The 23,803-nt window shown below is 39.1% G+C and overlaps 1 protein-coding gene across 1 annotated transcript; it reads left to right on the forward strand.

Annotated features, from left to right (window-relative positions):
• Positions 1-1,361: 1,361 nt before the first annotated feature.
• On the forward strand, positions 1,362-6,271 carry LOC148119512 (endogenous retrovirus group K member 13-1 Env polyprotein-like; the record flags this gene model as incomplete). The annotated part of the gene is made up of 3 exons (XM_087897418.1): positions 1,362-1,389; positions 2,463-2,523; positions 5,620-6,271. Coding segments are annotated over exons 1-3 (741 nt in total), but the record flags the coding sequence as incomplete, so codon positions are not given.
• Positions 6,272-23,803: the final 17,532 nt, after the last annotated feature.

Genomic DNA, 23,803 nt, shown 5'->3' on the forward strand with positions numbered 1-23,803 from the left:
TCCTTTGAAAGTGCCTTAAGCAACTTGCAAGAATTCACAAGAAACTCACATGCGTTTCTCTGAAAGAGATGCAGTCTGTTCCAACACTTCAATTCACTGTGCGAAGTGGATGGAGTGTTGCTTCACTTTCTAAATGCTGTCCTTTCAGAGAAAATCACTTTCCCTTGAAAGTGCCTTAAGCTACTTGCAAGCATTAGGAAGAAACTCACATGCGTTTCTCTGAAAGTGAAGCAGTCTGTTCCAACACTTCAATTCACTGTGCGAAGTGAATGGAGTGTTGACTCACTTTCTAAATGCTGTCGTTTCAGAGAAAATCACTTTCCTTTGAAAGTGCCTTAAACTACTTTCAAGCATTCATAAAAAACTCACATGCGTTTCTCTGAAAGAGAAGCAGTCTGTTCCAACACATCAATTCACTGTGCGAAGTAAATGGAGTGTTGCTTCACTTTCTAAATGCTGTCCTTTCAGAGAAAATCACTTTCCTTTGATAGTGCCTTAAGCTACTTGCAAGCATTAGGAAAAAACTCACATGTGTTTCTCTGAAAGAGAAGCAGTCTGTTCCAACACTTCAATTCACTGTGTGAAGTGAATAGAGTGTTGCCTCACTTTCTAAATGCTGTCCTTTTAGAGAAAATCACTTTCCTTTGAAAGTGCCTTAAGCTACTAAAAGCATTTAACAGAAACTCACATGCGTTTCTCTGAAAGAGAAACAGTCTGTTCCAACACTTCAATTCACTGTGCGAAGTGAAGGGAGTGTTGCCTCACTTACTAAATGCTGTCCTTTCAGAGAAAATCACTTTCCATTGAAAGTGCCTTAAACTACTTTCAAGCATTCACAAAAAACTCGCATGCGTTTCTCTGAAAGAGAAGCAGTCTGTTCCAACACTTCAATTCACTGTGCGAAGTGAATGGAGTGTTGCTTCACGTTCTAAATGCTGTCCTTTCAGAGAAAATCCCTTTCCTTTGAATGTGACTTAAGCTACTTACAAGCATTCAACAGGAACTCACATGCATTTCTCTGAAAGAGAAGCAATCTGTTCCAACACTTCAATTCTCTGTGCGAAGGGAATGGAGTGTTGCTTCACTTTCTAAATGCTGTCCTTTCAGAGAAAATCACTTTCCTTTGAAAGTGCCTTAAGCAACTTGCAAGAATTCACAAGAAACTCACATGCGTTTCTCTGAAAGAGAAGCAGTCTGTTCCAACACTTCAATTCACTGTGCGAAGTGGATGGAGTGTTGCTTCACTTTCTAAATGCTGTCCTTTCAGAGAAAATCACTTTCCCTTGAAAGTGCCTTACGCTACTTGCAAGCATTAGGAAGAAACTTGCTACATCCACGGCTGTCTCGCCAGTGTAGCAGAAATGCTGACTGGATGGGCAAATAATGCCGGTAGGATTGGGATTTGTGCTTCCAGGAGCTGTGTGTTCCAGGCGGGTCCCTGGTAACCAGTTGTGGTGTAAAGCTACCTGAGTTGCCATTAGTATTGACTCGACCTGGCTGTCCTTGGAGCCATATGTGTGTCTTTTCCCTTGTCTGTGTGTTCTTTGTGATTCTTGCATATTGCTAACAGATCAGACTATTCCAGGCAGTTGCGGATACAAACAAGACTGCTAAGGACATTTTTGAATTCTGCTCCGCTATTAATCAAAGCCTTAAAAAATAGCCAGTTCTGAAATTGCCAGAATCATCATTAGGACAATTCCTTGATGATATGGAACAAAAGGAGTTAATTTTACTAGGATACATCTTAGAAGCTTTAGGCATTTGCCTGAGAAATATGTGCAATTGTAAACAGGCCTATGAAACCTTTCTTATGGGAAGAAAAAGACCTAGCCTAAACTGACAATATCTGAGCCTGAGAATTGAGAAGGGAGGAAAGTTGAAGTTAGTGATATAAAGTAAACTTCAGAAAGACTCAAGACTATGTATTAGAATTTTCCTAGCAGAAAGCTTTCCCAGGGAGATAGTAGCCTTTTTTCTTTCTCACTCAGGCACACAAGGTCACTTAGCTCAAACCAACCATCCACCTGCAAGCTGATAAAGATAGTCTAGCTCAAGGGCAGTGATCTCTTTGAAGGCAAGAGGAGAGAGTTTGTTTTGTATAGTGTGAGAAAGCAGGAGTCCTTGTGCCCAAGTCAAAGCATCTTCAAAGATTCTTTTTGTAAATTATTTTATGCTGTTCTTTTCTGTCTTATGATTTGATGATGTATGCCTTTGCCAAGTTCTTTGATTGTAAAAAATATATAATCCTGCACTGAAGTAAGTAAATCGCCACAGCATGCCTCAATATTGAGAGTGTCTGTGTGTCATTTTTCTTCGCCGTATCCTGATCTCTCCTGTGCCTTCACCCTGATTCCCTACGGTCTGAGTGGCCCCCCTGAGCCGGTCCGTAGCAGGTGGCGCCCGAACAGGGACTTGAAGGACAGGTAATCTTTCTCTTTTCTTTCTTTTCCTTATATTAGTTTTCAGGAACGGCTCTTACCAGGGAGCTGCAGTCCCGCCGGAAGATTTGCCGGTCACAGTGTAAGTAATCCTGAGGAACCATGGGGCAATCTATGAGAGATGCCTTATCAGCATTAGTCCAAGAAATGGCTTATGCTACAGCAATGAAGGGTTGGAAATTCAGCGCCAATGGAGGAGGTGTAAGAGACACCTCATCTCCCACTTGTTATAATTGTGGGAAACCTGGGCACATGCAGAAAGACTGCAGGAGGTCCAGGGGAGCAGGGCAAAGGGGAACTCCCGAACTTTGTCCCCGGTGCAAAAAGGGAAAGCACTGGAAGAATGAATGTAAATCTAAGTTCCATAAGGATGGAACGCTCTTAGATAAGAATAAAAATAAACATAAAAATAGAAATAAAAACCAGACAAATATAAAACAAAAGGTCTAAAATTATGATCAGAGAAAAGTTAATAGGGAATTTTAAAAGGCATTAGCAGCTAAAGGACATTTTCTGTGCCTCTTCTCTTTTCTGAGTTAAGTTTTTCACTGTGATAACACTCAAGGTTTCTTCCGCTGGCCAGCAGTTTCTTCTCTTAACTCTGTCCTGTCCTAATACTGCTTATAAAAAGTTTTAAATTATACCAACCTGTAACTTTAAAAAACATTAATTTAAAAAACAAATGTTAAAGATACATTAGGCTTCTATATTATCTAAAAACCAACAAGGACAAAAACGCTAAAATAATGATAATAAATAAAAATAATAAAAGGGGTTTGTCTTAAAGTGTCTGGCTTAATCAATGAAACAAAGATTGAGAAAGGAGTCAAAACCTAAAAATTACAAAAGGTATATAAAATGTTATAATTTCTTATATCTGAATGTTTAATGGTCAATTCTGGTTTTAAAAGGATTTATCTTGTGAAAAGGTCATGGTTATTTCTTTTATGCATGCTTGTGTAGCTTTATGATATTAAAAAATATATGAGGTGAGTATACTCAACAGAGTAAGGGTCTCAAAAATTCTGTCCTATGAACATCATATGATTTTGCCACATTTTGCCAAAAACTTTCTGAGCAAATATTGATTTGGGTATTTTTAATAATATAATCATTGATTAATTGTTTATGCTAACATAATGCTTTCTCCACATTCAGCAAAGAAATTATATTTAAGATTCGTCTTTTTTCTAAGTAAAGACTTTCTAATATTTTGACAGTTATTTTTTGCAGTAAATATTCAAATGTTCTGACTCATACAGTTTTTGAGAATTTTTATGTCTTAAAAATAAAACACAAATGCTTATAAAATGTTTCATATTGTTTATGATTAGGTTTTAACCTCATTGTCTTTACTAAAAATGATTAATTTACAGGTTTACTTTAGCAAAGATATGGTATATATTATTGGTTTGTTAAAAATATAAGTTAATAAAAATAATAAAATTTACCTAATCAGAGATACTTGGACAGCTCTAAATGCTTCAAAAATCTGTATAAAATGGCATTTAAAATAAAGTTTAAAAAGCATATATTAGACAGAGACTCTGAGACTTTAACAGTGACCTAAGGTCTCCAAAGAAGATTATGGGACACCACGATGTCTCCACCTGAATAACAATAATGCTGACCACTGGGTAAGATGACCCCCAGTGCAACACCTGCTGTCAGGACCTGGTCCAGACCATGAACAAACAGCAGGGGAAATAGTCCTCAGGTAAGCTGGAGATCCTGTGACCAAAGCAGGGGAAAATAGTTCTCAAATAAATGGGAATCCTATGACTAAAGTAGGAATGATTAATTGCTTTTCCTATAAATAAAAGGAAAGTGTCTGCTGTTAAAGCAGAATTCATTAAGAGCTCTCTTTGTAAATAGAGAGAAGACAACCGCGGCAAAGCGGGGGTTAATTACTTTTCCCTGGAAATGAAGGGGGAGCAGCCGCTATCAAAGCGGGAGTTTTATTGCCCATTCCATAAATAAGGAATGAGTAAAAAACAGTTTCGCAAGTCGACGAAACGAAAGTAAAAGGAATATCAATTAAATATGGGTGCTAATCAATTGCACTCAATTTTTTAGGCTCTTAATGAGCTGCTATGTTTAAAGAATCTAGAAGATAAGACAAAATACTTAAAAGGAATTTTTTGCCATTGCACCCTGGCTCTCCGTTTCAGGAAGTCTCTCGATGTCATTGTGGGAAAAGAAGGGAGAGACCTAGACTTTACATTTAAGCAAGGGATCCTTAAGGGAAAGGAAAAATCAGAACCAGGAATTTAAAACCTGATGCTCCAGAGTTTATCATACATGAGTTGCCTAGAGCAACACCAGGTAGTGCTGGCCTTGATTTGGCTAGTTTAAAGGATAAGTTTCTTTCTAAATGGGATGGCATTTTCTTAGTACCTACATCAATGAAAGGAACATTGTTGCCACAAACTGTGGGATTTATTATAGGAAAAAGTTTCAACTATCAAAAGAATTCTAAAGTTGTGTCAGGTGTCATAGATGCAGACACAGAAAATGACATTAAAGTCATGGTGAAGCCATTATCTGAGACTATTCAGATTCATAAGGGACAAAGAATTGCTCAACTATTACTGCTACTTTATGTTAATTTACCTAATAAAGTTTTGAGGAATAAATAAGAGTAAGGATCAATTTTGGGATTCAGCTATTAATAAGTTCCCTACATGGCTAACTTGTGGCTTTCCAAATACAGCCACTAAATATCAGCCTAAAGATTCCTCTTATGAAATTTGGGATTATTCTATATCTTCAAGTCAACAGTATCTTTATGAAAATCATATAAATACTCATCAAGAGAAATTTCATCACTATAAATACGTAACGGTAGGAGAGCCCTTACGAAGATGGTTTTCTCCAGGTTTTGTTGAGCCTACATGGTTTGCTAAAGAAGGGAATATTACTAGAAAGCACTCTGGCCTGTTCAGATTGCTTGCTGCAGCTAATATATTTCTGGAAAAAAGACCTAATCATACTAAGATTGAGCCTATAGGACTCAGGGCATGTATTTCTTATCCTAATGCATTGTTATTAGCTCAGCCTGCTTATGTTAATATTACCAAAGTGAATAAGTCCTATCAAGTTGTTTGTCATTCCTGTAAACTAACTAATTGCATTACTTCAGCTGAACCAAAGGTTTGAATGTTTTGCTTGTTGTTAGACGTCCACCTTTTGTTATGCTACCTGTGGAACTGGGAAATGATCCTTGGTACGATAACTCCGCCTTGCAAGTTTTGAATACATTAAGAGATTTGGTACGGCCTAGGAGATTTGTGGCTACACTTATTTTGGGCATAGCAGCATTAATATCAATACTCACCACTTTTGCTGTAGCTACAACAGCATTAGTTCAAGAGATCCATACTGCTCATTATGTAAATACATTAAATAAGAACATTACATCTGCATTACTGAGACAAGCAGCAATTGACAATGAATTGGAAGCAAAAATTAATGTATTAGAAGAAGTGGTCCTTGCTCTTGGACAGGACATTGCTAATTTGAAAACTACTCTATCCACACGTTGTCATGGAAGCTTTAAAGCAATTTGTGTCACACCACTGACTTATAATTATTCAGAGCCATGGGACAAAGTGAAGGCACATTTACAGGGTGTTTGGCAAGATAATAACATCACATATGATTTAATTGCATTACAAAAAGATATTTCTGCTATTAGCCAAGCTCATTTACAACTAGGTGGTCTACAAGATTTGGCTAATGAAATTGAGTCAGGAATTAAGGCTTTGAATCCATTAAATTGGGTGCAGTATTTTGTCCTCATTGGAATAGTCATCTTATTAGTACTGTTGGTAATTTTTCTGTTTCCTTGTCTCCTTAAGTGTCTTTTCAATTCAATGGCCCAAGTGAAACAGGAGGTGTTCGAGTTGCATTTTAAAAATAAAAAACGGGGACCTGCTACATCCACGGCTGTCTCGCCAGTGTAGCAGAAATGCTGACTGGATGGGCAAATAATGCCGGCAGGATTGGGATTTGTGCTTCCAGGAGCTGTGTGTTCCAGGCGGGTCCCTGGTAACCAGTTGTGGTGTAAAGCTACCTGAGTTGCCATTAGTATTGACTCGACCTGGCTGTCCTTGGAGCCATATGTGTGTCTTTTCCCTTGTCTGTGTGTTCTTTGTGATTCTTGCATATTGCTAACAGATCAGACTATTCCAGGCAGTTGCGGATACAAACAAGACTGCTAAGGACATTTTTGAATTCTGCTCCGCTATTAATCAAAGCCTTAAAAAATAGCCAGTTCTGAAATTGCCAGAATCATCATTAGGACAATTCCTTGATGATATGGAACAAAAGGAGTTAATTTTACTAGGATACATCTTAGAAGCTTTAGGCATTTGCCTGAGAAATATGTGCAATTGTAAACAGGCCTATGAAACCTTTCTTATGGGAAGAAAAAGACCTAGCCTAAACTGACAATATCTGAGCCTGAGAATTGAGAAGGGAGGAAAGTTGAAGTTAGTGATATAAAGTAAACTTCAGAAAGACTCAAGACTATGTATTAGAATTTTCCTAGCAGAAAGCTTTCCCAGGGAGATAGTAGCCTTTTTTCTTTCTCACTCAGGCACACAAGGTCACTTAGCTCAAACCAACCATCCACCTGCAAGCTGATAAAGATAGTCTAGCTCAAGGGCAGTGATCTCTTTGAAGGCAAGAGGAGAGAGTTTGTTTTGTATAGTGTGAGAAAGCAGGAGTCCTTGTGCCCAAGTCAAAGCATCTTCAAAGATTCTTTTTGTAAATTATTTTATGCTGTTCTTTTCTGTCTTATGATTTGATGATGTATGCCTTTACCAAGTTCTTTGATTGTAAAAAATATATAATCCTGCACTGAAGTAAGTAAATCGCCACAGCATGCCTCAATATTGAGAGTGTCTGTGTGTCATTTTTCTTCGCCGTATCCTGATCTCTCCTGTGCCTTCACCCTGATTCCCTACGGTCTGAGTGGCCCCCCTGAGCCGGTCCGTAGCAGAAACTCACATGCGTTTCTCTGAAAGAGAAGCAGTCTGTTCCAACACTTCAATTCACTGTGTGAAGTGAATGGAGTGTTGCCTCACTTTCTAAATGCTGTCCTTTCAGAAAAAATCACTTTCCTTTGAAAGTGCCTTAAACTACTTTCAAGCATTCATAAAAAACTCACATGCGTTTCTCTGAAAGAGAAGCAGTCTGGTCCAGCACTTCAATTCACTGTGTGAAGTGAATGGAGTGTTGCCTCACTTTCTAAATGCTGTCCTTTCAGAGAAAATCACTTTAATTTGAAAGTGCCTTAAGCTACTTACAAGCATTCAACAGAAACTCACATGCGTTTCTCTGAAAGAGAAGCAGTCTGTTCCAACACTTCAATTCACTGTGCGAAGTGAATGGAGTGTTGCTTCACTTTCTAAATGCTGTCCTTTCAGAGAAAATCACTTTCCTTTGAAAGTGCCTTAAGCTACTTACGAGCATTCAACAGAAACTCACATGCGTTTCTCTGAAAGAGAAGCAGTCTGTTCCAACACTTCAATTCACTGTGCGAAGTGAATGGAGTGTTGCTTCACTTTCTAAATTATGTCCTTTCAGAGAAAATCACTTTCCTTTGAAAGTGCCTTAAGCAACTTGCAAGCATTCACAAGAAACACTAAGGCGTTTCTCTGAAAGAGAAGCACTCTGTTCCAACACTTCAATTCACTGCACGAAGTGAATGGAGTGTTGCTTCACTTTCTAAATGCTGTCCTTTCAGAGGAAATCACTTTCCTTTGAAAGTGCCTTAAGCTACTTACAAGCATTCAACAGAAACTCACATGCGTTTCTCTGAAAGAGAAGCAGTCGGTTCCAACACTTCAATTCACTGTGCGAAGTGAATGGAGTGTTGCCTCACTTTCTAAATGCTGTCGTTTCAGAGAAAATTACTTTCCTTTGATAGTGCCTTAAGCTACTTGCAAGCATTAGGAAAAAACTCACATGCGTTTCTCTGAAAGAGAAGCAGTCTGTTCCAACACTGCAATTCACTGTGTGAAGTGAATAGAGTGTTGCCTCACTTTCTAAATGCTGTCCATTCAGAGAAAATCACTTTCCTTTGAAAGTGCCTTAAGCTACTTGCAATCATTAGGAAGAAACTCACATGCGTTTCTCTGAAAGAGAAGCACTCTGTTCCAACACTTCAATTCACTGCACGAAGTGAATAGAGTGTTGCTTCACTTTCTAAATGCTGTCCTTTCAGAGGAAATCACTTTCCTTTGAAAGTGCCTTAAGCTACTTGCAATCATTAGGAAGAAACTCACATGCGTTTCTCTGAAAGAGAAGCAGTCCGTTCCAACACTTCAATTCACTGTGCGAAGTGAATGGAGTGTTGCTTCACTTTCTAAATGCTGTCCTTTCAGAGAAAATCACTTTCCTTTGAAAGTGCCTTAAGCTGCTTGCAAGCATTAGGAAGAAACTCACATGCGTTTCTCTGAAAGAGAAGCAGCCTGTTCCAACACTTCAATTCACTGTGCGAAGTGAAGGGAGTGTTGCCTCACTTTCTAAATGCTGTCCTTTCAGAGAAAATCACTTTCCTTTGAAAGTGCCTTAAACTACTTTCAAGCATTCACAAAAAACTCACATGCGTTTCTCTGAAAGAGAAGCAGTCTGTTCCAACACTTCAATTCACTGTGCGAAGTGAATGGAGTGTTGCTTCACTTTCTAAATGCTGTCTTTTCAGAGAAAATCACTTTCCTTTGAAAGTGCCTTAAGCAACTTGCAAGAATTCACAAGAAACTCACATGCGTTTCTCTGAAAGAGATGCAGTCTGTTCCAACACTTCAATTCACTGTGCGAAGTGGATGGAGTGTAGCTTCACTTTCTAAATGCTGTCCTTTCAGAGAAAATCACTTTCCCTTGAAAGTGCCTTAAGCTACTTGCAAGCATTAGGAAGAAACTCACATGCGTTTCTCTGAAAGTGAAGCAGTCTGTTCCAACACTTCAATTCACTGTGCGAAGTGAATGGAGTGTTGACTCACTTTCTAAATGCTGTCGTTTCAGAGAAAATCACTTTCCTTTGAAAGTGCCTTAAACTACTTTCAAGCATTCATAAAAAACTCACATGCGTTTCTCTGAAAGAGAAGCAGTCTGTTCCAACACTTCAATTCACTGTGCGAAGTAAATGGAGTGTTGCTTCACTTTCTAAATGCTGTCCTTTCAGAGAAAATCACTTTCCTTTGATAGTGCCTTAAGCTACTTGCAAGCATTAGGAAAAAACTCACATCCGTTTCTCTGAAAGAGAAGCAGTCTGTTACAACACTTCAATTCACTGTGTGAAGTGAATAGAGTGTTGCCTCACTTTCTAAATGCTGTCCTTTTAGAGAAAATCACTTTCCTTTGAAAGTGCCTTAAGCTACTACAAGCATTTAACAGAAACTCACATGCGTTTCTCTGAAAGAGAAATAGTCTGTTCCAACACTTCAATTCACTGTGCGAAGTGAATGGAGTGTTGCCTCACTTACTAAATGCTGTCCTTTCAGAGAAAATCACTTTCCATTGAAAGTGCCTTAAACTACTTTCAAGCATTCAGAAAAAACTCACATGCGTTTCTCTGAAAGAGAAGCAGTCTGTTCCAACACTTCAATTCACTGTGCGAAGTGAATGGAGTGTTGCTTCACGTTCTAAATGCTGTCCTTTCAGAGAAAATCCCTTTCCTTTGAATGTGACTTAAGCTACTTACAAGCATTCACCAGAAGCTCACATGCGTTTCTCTGAAAGAGAAGCAGTCTGTTCCAACATTTCAATTCACTGTGCGAAGTGAATGGAGTGTTGCTTCACTTTCTAAATGCTGTCCTTTCAGAGAAAATCACTTTCCTTTGAAAGTGCCTTAAGCTACTTGCAAGCATTAGGAAGAAACTTACATGTGTTTCTCTGAAAGAGAAGCAGTCTGTTCCAACACTTCAATTCACTGTGCGAAGTGAATGGAGTGTTGCTTCACTTTCTAAATGCTGTCCTTTCAGAGAAAATCACTTTCCTTTGAAAGTGCCTCAAACTACTTTCAAGCATTCACAAAAAACTCACATGCATTTCTCTGAAAGAGAAGCAGTCTGTTCCAACACTTCAATTCACTGTGCGAAGTGAATGGAGTGTTGCTTCACTTTCTAAATGCTGTCCTTTCAGAGAAAATCACTTTCCTTTGAAAGTGCCTTAAGCAACTTGCAAGAATTCACAAGAAACTCACAAGCGTTTCTCTGAAAGAGAAGCAGTCTGTTGCAACACTTCAATTCACTGTGCGAAGTGAATGGAGTGTTGCTTTACTTTCTAAATGCTGTCCTTTCAGAGAAAATAACTTTCCCTTGAAAGTGCCTTAAGCTACTTGCAAGCATTAGGAAGAAACTCACATGCGTTTCTCTGAAAGAGAAGCAGTCTGTTCCAACACTTCAATTCACTGTGCGAAGTGAATGGAGTGTTGCCTAACTTTCTAAATGCTGTCCTTTCAGAGAAAATCACTTTCCTTTGAAAGTGCCTTAAACTACTTTCAAGCATTCATAAAAAACTCACATGCGTTTCTCTGAAAGAGAAGCAGTCTGTTCCAGCACTTCAATTCACTGTGTGAAGTGAATGGAGTGTTGCCTCACTTTCTAAATGCTGTCCTTTCAGAGAAAATCACTTTAATTTGAAAGTGCCTTAAGCTACTTACAAGCATTCAACAGAAACTCACATGCGTTTCTCTGAAAGAGAAGCAGTCTGTTCCAACACTTCAATTCACTGTGCGAAGTGAATGGAGTGTTGCTTCACTTTCTAAATGCTGTCCTTTCAGAGAAAATCACTTTCCTTTGAAAGTGCCTTAAGCTACTTGCAAGCATTTACAAGAAACACTAATGCATTTCTATGAAAGAGAAGCAGTCTGTTCCAACACTTCAATTCATTGCGCGAAGGGAATGGAGTGTTACTTTATGTTCTAAATGCTGTCCTTTCAGAGAAAATCTCTTTTCTTTGAAAGTGCCTTAAGCTACTTACAAGCATTCACCAGAAACTCATATGCGTTTCTCTGAAAGAGAAGCAGTCTGTTCCAACACTTCAATTCCCTGTGCGAAGTGAATGGAGTGTTGCTTCACTTTCTAAATGCTGTCCTTTCAGAGAAAATCACTTTCCTTTGAAAGTGCCTTAAGCTACTTGCAAGCATTAGGAAGAAACTTACATGCGTTTCTCTGAAAGAGAAGCAGTCTGTTCCAACACTTCAATTCACTGTGCGAAGTGAATGGAGTGTTGCTTCACTTTCTAAATGCTGTCCTTTCAGAGAAAATCACTTTCCTTTGAAAGTGCCTCAAACTACTTTCAAGCATTCACAAAAAACTCACATGCATTTCTCTGAAAGTAAAGCAGTCTGTTCCAACACTTCAATTCACTGTGCGAAGTGAATGGAGTGTTGCTTCACTTTCTAAATGCTGGCCTTTCAGAGAAAATCACTTTCCTTTGAAAGTGCCTTAACCAACTTGCAAGAATTCACAAGAAACTCACATGCGTTTCTCTGAAAGAGAAGCAGTCTGTTCCAACACTTCAATTCACTGTGCGAAGTGAATGGAGTGTTGCTTCACTTTCTAAATGCTGTCCTTTCAGAGAAAATAACTTTCCCTTGAAAGTGCCTTAAGCTACTTGCAAGCATTAGGAAGAAACTCACATGCGTTTCTCTGAAAGAGAAGCAGTCTGTTCCAACACTTCAATTCACTGTGCGAAGTGAATGGAGTGTTGCCTCACTTTCTAAATGCTGTCCTTTCAGAGAAAATCACTTTCCTTTGAAAGTGCCTTAAACTACTTTCAAGCATTCATAAAAAACTCACATGCGTTTCTCTGAAAGAGAAGCAGTCTGTTCCAGCAATTCAATTCACTGTGTGAAGTGAATGGAGTGTTGCCTCACTTTCTAAATGCTGTCCTTTCAGAGAAAATCACTTTAATTTGAAAGTGCCTTAAGCTACTTACAAGCATTCAACAGAAACTCACATGCGTTTCTCTGAAAGAGAAGCAGTCTGTTCCAACACTTCAATTCACTGTGCGAAGTGAATGGAGTGTTGCTTCACTTTCTAAATGCTGTCCTTAAAGAGAAAATCACTTTCCTTTGAAAGTGCCTTAAGCTACTTACAAGCATTCAACAGAAACTCACATGCGTTTCTCTGAAAGAGAAGCAGTCTGTTCCAACACTTCAATTCACGGTGCGAAGTGAATGGAGTGTTGCTTCACTTTCTAAATTATGTCCTTTCAGAGAAAATCACTTTCCTTTGAAAGTGCCTTAAGCAACTTGCAAGCATTCACAAGAAACACTAAGGCGTTTCTCTGAAAGAGAAGCACTCTGTTCCAACACTTCAATTCACTGCACGAAGTGAATGGAGTGTTGCTTCACTTTCTAAATGCTTTCCTTTCAGAGGAAATCACTTTCCTTTGAAAGTGCCTTAAGCTACTTACAAGCATTCACCAGAAACTCACATGCGTTTCTCTGAAAGAGAAGCAGTCGGTTCCAACACTTCAATTCACTGTGCGAAGTGAATGGAGTGTTGCCTCAATTTCTAAATGCTGTCCTTTCAGAGAAAATCACTTTCCTTTGATAGTGCCTTAAGCTACTTGCAAGCATTAGGAAAAAACTCACATGCGTTTCTCTGAAAGAGAAGCAGTCTGTTCCAATACTTCAATTCACTGTGTGAAGTGAATGGAGTGTTGCTTCACTTTCTAAATGCTGTCCTTTCAGAGAAAATCACTTTCCTTTTAAAGTGCCTTAAGCAACTTGCAAGAATTCACAAGAAACTCACATGCGTTTCTCTGAAAGAGATGCAGTCTGTTCCAACACTTCAATTCACAGTGCGAAGTGGATGGAGTGTTGCTTCACTTTCTAAATGCTGTCCTTTCAGAGAAAATCACTTTCCCTTGAAAGTGCCTTAAGCTACTTGCAAGAATTAGGAAGAAACTCACATGCGTTTCTCTGAAAGTGAAGCAGTCTGTTCCAACACTTCAATTCACTGTGCGAAGTGAATGGAGTGTTGACTCACTTTCTAAATGCTGTCGTTTCAGAGAAAATCACTTTCCTTTGAAAGTGCCTTAAACGACTTTCAAGCATTCATAAACAACTCACATGCGTTTCTCTGAAAGAGAAGCAGTCTGTTCCAACACTTCAATTCACTGTGCGAAGTAAATGGAGTGTTGCTTCACTTTCTAAATGCTGTCCTTTCAGAGAAAATCACTTTCCTTTGATAGTGCCTTAAGCTACTTGCAAGCATTAGGAAAAAACTCACATGCGTTTCTCTGAAAGAGAAGCAGTCTGTTCCAACACTTCAATTCACTGTGTGAAGTGAATAGAGTGTTGCCTCACTTTCTAAATGCTGTCCTTTTAGAGAAAATCACTTTCCTTTGAAAGTGCCTTAAGCTACTACAAGCATTTAACAGAAACTCACATGCGTTTCTCTGAAAGAGAAACAGTCTGTTCCAACACTTCAATTCACTGTGCGAAGTGAAGGGAGTGTTGCCTCACTTACTAAATGCTGTCCTTTCAGAGAAAATCACTTTCCATTGAAAGTGCCTTAAACTACTTTCAAGCATTCACAAAAAACTCACATGCGTTTCTCAGAAAGAGAAGCAGTCTGTTCCAACACTTCAATTCACTGTGCGAAGTGAATGGAGTGTTGCTTCACGTTCTAAATGCTGTCCTTTCAGAGAAAATCCCTTTCCTTTGAATGTGACTTAAGCTACTTACAAGCATTCAACAGAAACTCACATGCATTTCTCTGAAAGAGAAGCAATCTGTTCCAACACTTCAATTCTCTGTGCGAAGGGAATGGTGTGTTGCTTCACTTTCTAAATGCTGTCCTTTCAGAGAAAATCACTTTCCTTTGAAAGTGCCTTAAGCTACTTGCAAGCATTTACAAGAAACACTAATGCGTTTCTATGAAAGAGAAGCAGTCTGTTCCAACACTTCAATTCATTGCGCGAAGGGAATGGAGTGTTGCTTTACGTTCTAAATGCTGTCCTTTCAGAGAAAATCACTTTCCTTTGAAAGTGCCTTAAGCTACTTACAAGCATTCACCAGAAACTCACATGCGTTTCTCTGAAAGAGAAGCAGTCTGTTCGAACACTTCAATTCACTGTGCGAAGTGAATGGAGTGTTGCTTCACTTTCTAAATGCTGTCCTTTCAGAGAAAATCACTTTCCTTTGAAAGTGCCTTAAGCAACCTGCAAGAATTCACAAGAAACTCACATGCGTTTCTCTGAAAGAGAAGCAGTCTGTTCCAACACTTCAATTCACTGTGCGAAGTGAATGGAGTGTTGCTTCACTTTCTAAATGCTGTCCTTTCAGAGAAAATCACTTTCCTTTGAAAGTGCCTTAAACTACTTTCAAGCATTCATAAAAAACTCACATGCGTTTCTCTGAAAGAGAAGCAGTCTGTTCCAGCACTTCAATTCACTGTGTGAAGTGAATGGAGTGTTGCCTCACTTTCTAAATGCTGTCCTTTCAGAGAAAATCACTTTAATTTGAAAGTGCCATAAGCTACTTACAAGCATTCAACAGAAACTCACATGCGTTTCTCTGAAAGAGAAGCAGTCTGTTCCAACACTTCAATTCACTGTGCGAAGTGAATGGAGTGTTGCTTCACTTTCTAAATGCTGTCCTTTCAGAGAAAATCACTTTAATTTGAAAGTTCCTTAAGCTACTTACAAGCATTCAACAGAAACTCACATGCGTTTCTCTGAAAGAGAAGCAGTCTGTTCCAACACTTCAATTCACTGTGCGAAGGGAATGGAGTGTTGCTTCACTTTCTAAATGCTGTCCTTTCAGAGAAAATCACTTTCCTTTGAAAGTGCCTTAAGCTACTTGCAAGCATTTACAAGAAACACTAATGCGTTTCTATGAAAGAGAAGCAGTCTGTTCCAACACTTCAATTCATTGCGCGAAGGGAATGGAGTGTTGCTTTACGTTCTAAATGCTGTCCTTTCAGAGAAAATCACTTTCCTTTGAAAGTGCCTTAAGCTACTTACAAGCATTCACCAGAAACTCACATGCGTTTCTCTGAAAGAGAAGCAGTCTGTTCCAACACTTCAATTCACTGTGCGAAGTGAATGGAGTGTTGCTTCACTTTCTAAATGCTGTCCTTTCAGAGAAAATCACTTTCCTTTGAAAGTGCCTTAAGCTACTTGCAAGCATTAGGAAGAAACTTACATGCGTTTCTCTGAAAGAGAAGCAGTCTGTTCCAACACTTCAATTCACTGTGCGAAGTGAATGGAGTGTTGCTTCACTTTCTAAATGCTGTCCTTTCAGAGAAAATCACTTTCCTTTGAAAGTGCCTCAAACTACTTTCAAGCATTCACAAAAAACTCACATGCATTTCTCTGAAAGAGAAGCAGTCTGTTCCAACACTTCAATTCACTGTGCGAAGTGAATGGAGTGTTGCTTCACTTTCTAAATGCTGTCCTTTCAGAGAAAATCACTTTCCTTTGAAAGTGCCTTAAGCAACTTGCAAGAATTCACAAGAAACTCAAATGCGTTTCTCTGAAAGAGAAGCAGTCTGTTCCAACACTTCAATTCACTGTGCGAAGTGAATGGAGTGTTGCTTCACTTTCTAAATGCTGTCCTTTCAGAGAAAATAACTTTCCCTTGAAAGTGCCTTAAGCTACTTGCAAGCATTAGGAAGAAACTCACATGCGTTTCTCTGAAAGAGAAGCAGTCTGTTCCAACACTTCAATTCACTGCGCGAAGTGAATGGAGTGTTGCTTCACTTTCTAAATGCTGTCCTTTCAGAGAAAATCACTTTCCTTTGAAAGTGCCTTAAGCAACTTGCAAGAATTCACAAGAAACTCACATGCGTTTCTCTGAAAGAGATGCAGTCTGTTCCAACACTTCAATTCACTGTGCGAAGTGGATGGAGTGTTGCTTCACTTTCTAAATGCTGTCCTTTCAGAGAAAATCACTTTCCCTTGAAAGTGCCTTAAGCTACTTGCAAGCATTAGGAAGAAACTCACATGCGTTTCTCTGAAAGTGAAGCAGTCTGTTCCAACACTTCAATTCACTGTGCGAAGTGAATGGAGTGTTGACTCACTTTCTAAATGCTGTCGTTTCAGAGAAAATCACTTTCCTTTGAAAGTGCCTTAAACTACTTTCAAGCATTCATAAAAAACTCACATGCGTTTCTCTGAAAGAGAAGCAGTCTGTTCCAACACTTCAATTCACTGTGCGAAGTAAATGGAGTGTTGCTTCACTTTCTAAATGCTGTCCTTTCAGAGAAAATCACTTTCCTTTGATAGTGCCTTAAGCTACTTGCAAGCATTAGGAAAAAACTCACATCCGTTTCTCTGAAAGAGAAGCAGTCTGTTCCAACACTTCAATTCACTGTGTGAAGTGAATAGAGTGTTGCCTCACTTTCTAAATGCTGTCCTTTTAGAGAAAATCACTTTCCTTTGAAAGTGCCTTAAGCTACTACAAGCATTTAACAGAAACTCACATGCGTTTCTCTGAAAGAGAAGCAGTCTGTTCCAACACTTCAATTCACTGTGCGAAGTGAAGGGAGTGTTGCCTCACTTACTAAATGCTGTCCTTTCAGAGAAAATCACTTTCCATTGAAAGTGCCTTAAACTACTTTCAAGCATTCAGAAAAAACTCACATGCGTTTCTCTGAAAGAGAAGCAGTCTGTTCCAACACTTCAATTCACTGTGCGAAGTGAATGGAGTGTTGCTTCACGTTCTAAATGCTGTCCTTTCAGAGAAAATCCCTTTCCTTTGAATGTGACTTAAGCTACTTACAAGCATTCACCAGAAACTCACATGCGTTTCTCTGAAAGAGAAGCAGTCTGTTCCAACATTTCAATTCACTGTGCGAAGTGAATGGAGTGTTGCTTCACTTTCTAAATGCTGTCCTTTCAGAGAAAATCACTTTCCTTTGAAAGTGCCTTAAGCTACTTGCAAGCATTAGGAAGAAACTTACATGTGTTTCTCTGAAAGAGAAGCAGTCTGTTCCAACACTTCAATTCACTGTGCGAAGTGAATGGAGTGTTGCTTCACTTTCTAAATGCTGTCCTTTCAGAGAAAATCACTTTCCTTTGAAAGTGCCTCAAACTACTTTCAAGCATTCACAAAAAACTCACATGCATTTCTCTGAAAGAGAAGCAGTCTGTTCCAACACTTCAATTCACTGTGCGAAGTGAATGGAGTGTTGCTTCACTTTCTAAATGCTGTCCTTTCAGAGAAAATCACTTTCCTTTGAAAGTGCCTTAAGCAACTTGCAAGAATTCACAAGAAACTCACAAGCGTTTCTCTGAAAGAGAAGCAGTCTGTTGCAACACTTCAATTCACTGTGCGAAGTGAATGGAGTGTTGCTTTACTTTCTAAATGCTGTCCTTTCAGAGAAAATAACTTTCCCTTGAAAGTGCCTTAAGCTACTTGCAAGCATAAGGAAGAAACTCACATGCGTTTCTCTGAAAGAGAAGCAGTCTGTTCCAACACTTCAATTCACTGTGCGAAGTGAATGGAGTGTTGCCTAACTTTCTAAATGCTGTCCTTTCAGAGAAAATCACTTTCCTTTGAAAGTGCCTTAAACTACTTTCAAGCATTCATAAAAAACTCACATGCGTTTCTCTGAAAGAGAAGCAGTCTGTTCCAGCACTTCAATTCACTGTGTGAAGTGAATGGAGTGTTGCCTCACTTTCTAAATGCTGTCCTTTCAGAGAAAATCACTTTAATTTGAAAGTGCCTTAAGCTACTTACAAGCATTCAACAGAAATTCACATGCGTTTCTCTGAAAGAGAAGCAGTCTGTTCCAACACTTCAATTCACTGTGCGAAGTGAATGGAGTGTTGCTTCACTTTCTAAATGCTGTCCTTTCAGAGAAAATCGCTTTCCTTTGAAAGTGCCTTAAGCTACTTACAAGCATTCAACAGAAACTCACATGCGTTTCTCTGAAAGAGAAGCAGTCTGTTCCAACACTTCAATTCACTGTGCGAAGTGAATGGAGTGTTGCTTCACTTTCTAAATGCTGTCCTTTCAGAGAAAATCACTTTCCTTTGAAAGTGCCTTAAGCTACTTGCAAGCATTTACAAGAAACACTAATGCGTTTCTATGAAAGAGAAGCAGTCTGTTCCAACACTTCAATTCATTGCGCGAAGGGAATGGAGTGTTACTTTACGTTCTAAATGCTGTCCTTTCAGAGAAAATCTCTTTCCTTTGAAAGTGCCTTAAGCTACTTACAAGCATTCACCAGAAACTCATATGCGTTTCTCTGAAAGAGAAGCAGTCTGTTCCAACACTTCAATTCCCTGTGCGAAGTGAATGGAGTGTTGCTTCACTTTCTAAATGCTGTCCTTTCAGAGAAAATCACTTTCCTTTGAAAGTGCCTTAAGCTACTTGCAAGCATTAGGAAGAAACTTACATGCGTTTCTCTGAAAGAGAAGCAGTCTGTTCCAACACTTCAATTCACTGTGCGAAGTGAATGGAGTGTTGCTTCACTTTCTAAATGCTGTCCTTTCAGAGAAAATCACTTTCCTTTGAAAGTGCCTCAAACTACTTTCAAGCATTCACAAAAAACTCACATGCATTTCTCTGAAAGTAAAGCAGTCTGTTCCAACACTTCAATTCACTGTGCGAAGTGAATGGAGTGTTGCTTCACTTTCTAAATGCTGGCCTTTCAGAGAAAATCACTTTCCTTTGAAAGTGCCTTAACCAACTTGCAAGAATTCACAAGAAACTCACATGCGTTTCTCTGAAAGAGAAGCAGTCTGTTCCAACACTTCAATTCACTGTGCGAAGTGAATGGAGTGTTGCTTCACTTTCTAAATGCTGTCCTTTCAGAGAAAATAAACTTTCCCTTGAAAGTGCCTTAAGCTACTTGCAAGCATTAGGAAGAAACTCACATGCGTTTCTCTGAAAGAGAAGCAGTCTGTTCCAACACTTCAATTCACTGTGCGAAGTGAATGGAGTGTTGCCTCACTTTCTAAATGCTGTCCTTTCAGAGAAAATCACTTTCCTTTGAAAGTGCCTTAAACTACTTTCAAGCATTCATAAAAAACTCACATGCGTTTCTCTGAAAGAGAAGCAGTCTGTTCCAGCACTTCAATTCACTGTGCGAAGTGAATGGAGTGTTGCTTCACTTTCTAAATGCTGTCCTTTCAGAGAAAATCACTTTCCTTTGAAAGTGCCTTAAGCAACTTGCAAGAATTCACAAGAAACTCACAAGCGTTTCTCTGAAAGAGAAGCAGTCTGTTGCAACACTTCAATTCACTGTGCGAAGTGAATGGAGTGTTGCTTTACTTTCTAAATGCTGTCCTTTCAGAGAAAATAACTTTCTCTTGAAAGTGCCTTAAGCTACTTGCAAGCATAAGGAAGAAACTCACATGCGTTTCTCTGAAAGAGAAGCAGTCTGTTCCAACACTTCAATTCACTGTGCGAAGTGAATGGAGTGTTGCCTAACTTTCTAAATGCTGTCCTTTCAGAGAAAATCACTTTCCTTTGAAAGTGCCTTAAACTACTTTCAAGCATTCATAAAAAACTCACATGCGTTTCTCTGAAAGAGAAGCAGTCTGTTCCAGCACTTCAATTCACTGTGTGAAGTGAATGGAGTGTTGCCTCACTTTCTAAATGCTGTCCTTTCAGAGAAAATCACTTTAATTTGAAAGTGCCTTAAGCTACTTACAAGCATTCAACAGAAACTCACATGCGTTTCTCTGAAAGAGAAGCAGTCTGTTCCAACACTTCAATTCACTGTGCGAAGTGAATGGAGTGTTGCTTCACTTTCTAAATGCTGTCCTTTCAGAGAAAATCGCTTTCCTTTGAAAGTGCCTTAAGCTACTTACAAGCATTCAACAGAAACTCACATGCGTTTCTCTGAAAGAGAAGCAGTCTGTTCCAACACTTCAATTCACTGTGCGAAGTGAATGGAGTGTTGCTTCACTTTCTAAATGCTGTCCTTTCAGAGAAAATCACTTTCCTTTGAAAGTGCCTTAAGCTACTTGCAAGCATTTACAAGAAACACTAATGCGTTTCTATGAAAGAGAAGCAGTCTGTTCCAACACTTCAATTCATTGCGCGAAGGGAATGGAGTGTTACTTTACGTTCTAAATGCTGTCCTTTCAGAGAAAATCTCTTTCCTTTGAAAGTGCCTTAAGCTACTTACAAGCATTCACCAGAAACTCATATGCGTTTCTCTGAAAGAGAAGCAGTCTGTTCCAACACTTCAATTCCCTGTGCGAAGTGAATGGAGTGTTGCTTCACTTTCTAAATGCTGTCCTTTCAGAGAAAATCACTTTCCTTTGAAAGTGCCTTAAGCTACTTGCAAGCATTAGGAAGAAACTTACATGCGTTTCTCTGAAAGAGAAGCAGTCTGTTCCAACACTTCAATTCACTGTGCGAAGTGAATGGAGTGTTGCTTCACTTTCTAAATGCTGTCCTTTCAGAGAAAATCACTTTCCTTTGAAAGTGCCTCAAACTACTTTCAAGCATTCACAAAAAACTCACATGCATTTCTCTGAAAGTAAAGCAGTCTGTTCCAACACTTCAATTCACTGTGCGAAGTGAATGGAGTGTTGCTTCACTTTCTAAATGCTGGCCTTTCAGAGAAAATCACTTTCCTTTGAAAGTGCCTTAACCAACTTGCAAGAATTCACAAGAAACTCACATGCGTTTCTCTGAAAGAGAAGCAGTCTGTTCCAACACTTCAATTCACTGTGCGAAGTGAATGGAGTGTTGCTTCACTTTCTAAATGCTGTCCTTTCAGAGAAAATAAACTTTCCCTTGAAAGTGCCTTAAGCTACTTGCAAGCATTAGGAAGAAACTCACATGCGTTTCTCTGAAAGAGAAGCAGTCTGTTCCAACACTTCAATTCACTGTGCGAAGTGAATGGAGTGTTGCCTCACTTTCTAAATGCTGTCCTTTCAGAGAAAATCACTTTCCTTTGAAAGTGCCTTAAACTACTTTCAAGCATTCATAAAAAACTCACATGCGTTTCTCTGAAAGAGAAGCAGTCTGTTCCAGCACTTCAATTCACTGTGTGAAGTGAATGGAGTGTTGCCTCACTTTCTAAATGCTGTCCTTTCAGAGAAAATCACTTTAATTTGAAAGTGCCTTAAGCTACTTACAAGCATTCAACAGAAACTCACATGCGTTTCTCTGAAAGAGAAGCAGTCTGTTCCAACACTTCAATTCACTGTGCGAAGTGAATGGAGTGTTGCTTCACTTTCTAAATGCTGTCCTTAAAGAGAAAATCACTTTCCTTTGAAAGTGCCTTAAGCTACTTACAAGCATTCAACAGAAACTCACATGCGTTTCTCTGAAAGAGAAGCAGTCTGTTCCAACACTTCAATTCACTGTGCGAAGTGAATGGAGTGTTGCTTCACTTTCTAAATTATGTCCTTTCAGAGAAAATCACTTTCCTTTGAAAGTGCCTTAAGCAACTTGCAAGCATTCACAAGAAAAACTAAGGCGTTTCTCTGAAAGAGAAGCACTCTGTTCCAACACTTCAATTCACTGCACGAAGTGAATGGAGTGTTGCTTCACTTTCTAAACGCTTTCCTTTCAGAGGAAATCACTTTCCTTTGAAAGTGCCTTAAGCTACTTACAAGCATTCACCAGAAACTCACATGCGTTTCTCTGAAAGAGAAGCAGTCGGTTCCAACACTTCAATTCACTGTGCGAAGTGAATGGAGTGTTGCCTCAATTTCTAAATGCTGTCCTTTCAGAGAAAATCACTTTCCTTTGATAGTGCCTTAAGCTACTTGCAAGCATTAGGAAAAAACTCACATGCGTTTCTCTGAAAGAGAAGCAGTCTGTTCCAATACTTCAATTCACTGTGTGAAGTGAATGGAGTGTTGCTTCACTTTCTAAATGCTGTCCTTTCAGAGAAAATCACTTTCCTTTGAAAGTGCCTTAAGCTACTTACAAGCATTTAACAGAAACTCACATGCGTTTCTCTGAAAGAGAAGCAGTCTGTTCCAACACTTCAATTCACTGTGCGAAGTGAATGGAGTGTTGCTTCACTTTCTAAATGCTGTCCTTTCAGAGAAAATAACTTTCCCTTGAAAGTGCCTTAAGCTACTTGCAAGCATTAGGAAGAAACTCACATGCGTTTCTCTGAAAGAGAAGCAGTCTGTTCCAACACTTCAATTCACTGCACGAAGTGAATGGAGTGTTGCTTCACTTTCTAAATGCTGTCCTTTCAGAGAAAATCACTTTCCTTTGAAAGTGCCTTAAGCAACTTGCAAGAATTCACAAGAAACTCACATGCGTTTCTCTGAAAGAGATGCAGTCTGTTCCAACACTTCAATTCACTGTGCGAAGTGGATGGAGTGTTGCTTCACTTTCTAAATGCTGTCCTTTCAGAGAAAATCACTTTCCCTTGAAAGTGCCTTAAGCTACTTGCAAGCATTAGGAAGAAACTCACATGCGTTTCTCTGAAAGTGAAGCAGTCTGTTCCAACACTTCAATTCACTGTGCGAAGTGAATGGAGTGTTGACTCACTTTCTAAATGCTGTCGTTTCAGAGAAAATCACTTTCCTTTGAAAGTGCCTTAAACTACTTTCAAGCATTCATAAAAAACTCACATGCGTTTCTCTGAAAGAGAAGCAGTCTGTTCCAACACTTCAATTCACTGTGCGAAGTAAATGGAGTGTTGCTTCACTTTCTAAATGCTGTCCTTTCAGAGAAAATCACTTTCCTTTGATAGTGCCTTAAGCTACTTGCAAGCATTAGGAAAAAACTCACATCCGTTTCTCTGAAAGAGAAGCAGTCTGTTCCAACACTTCAATTCACTGTGTGAAGTGAATAGAGTGTTGCCTCACTTTCTAAATGCTGTCCTTTTAGAGAAAATCACTTTCCTTTGAAAGTGCCTTAAGCTACTACAAGCATTTAACAGAAACTCACATGCGTTTCTCTGAAAGAGAAGCAGTCTGTTCCAACACTTCAATTCACTGTGCGAAGTGAAGGGAGTGTTGCCTCACTTACTAAATGCTGTCCTTTCAGAGAAAATCACTTTCCATTGAAAGTCCCTTAAACTACTTTCAAGCATTCAGAAAAAACTCACATGCGTTTCTCTGAAAGAGAAGCAGTCTGTTCCAACACTTCAGTTCACTGTGCGAAGTGAATGGAGTGTTGCTTCACGTTCTAAATGCTGTCCTTTCAGAGAAAATCCCTTTCCTATGAATGTGACTTAAGCTACTTACAAGCATTCACCAGAAACTCACATGCGTTTCTCTGAAAGAGAAGCAGTCTGTTCCAACATTTCAATTCACTGTGCGAAGTGAATGGAGTGTTGCTTCACTTTCTAAATGCTGTCCTTTCAGAGAAAATCACTTTCCTTTGAAAGTGCCTTAAGCTACTTGCAAGCATTAGGAAGAAACTTACATGTGTTTCTCTGAAAGAGAAGCAGTCTGTT

The sequence above is a fragment of the Myodes glareolus genome, chromosome 17 (genome assembly GCF_982192425.1).
Source record: "Myodes glareolus chromosome 17, mMyoGla1.1, whole genome shotgun sequence".
Classification (NCBI taxonomy): Eukaryota; Metazoa; Chordata; class Mammalia; order Rodentia; family Cricetidae; genus Myodes; species Myodes glareolus.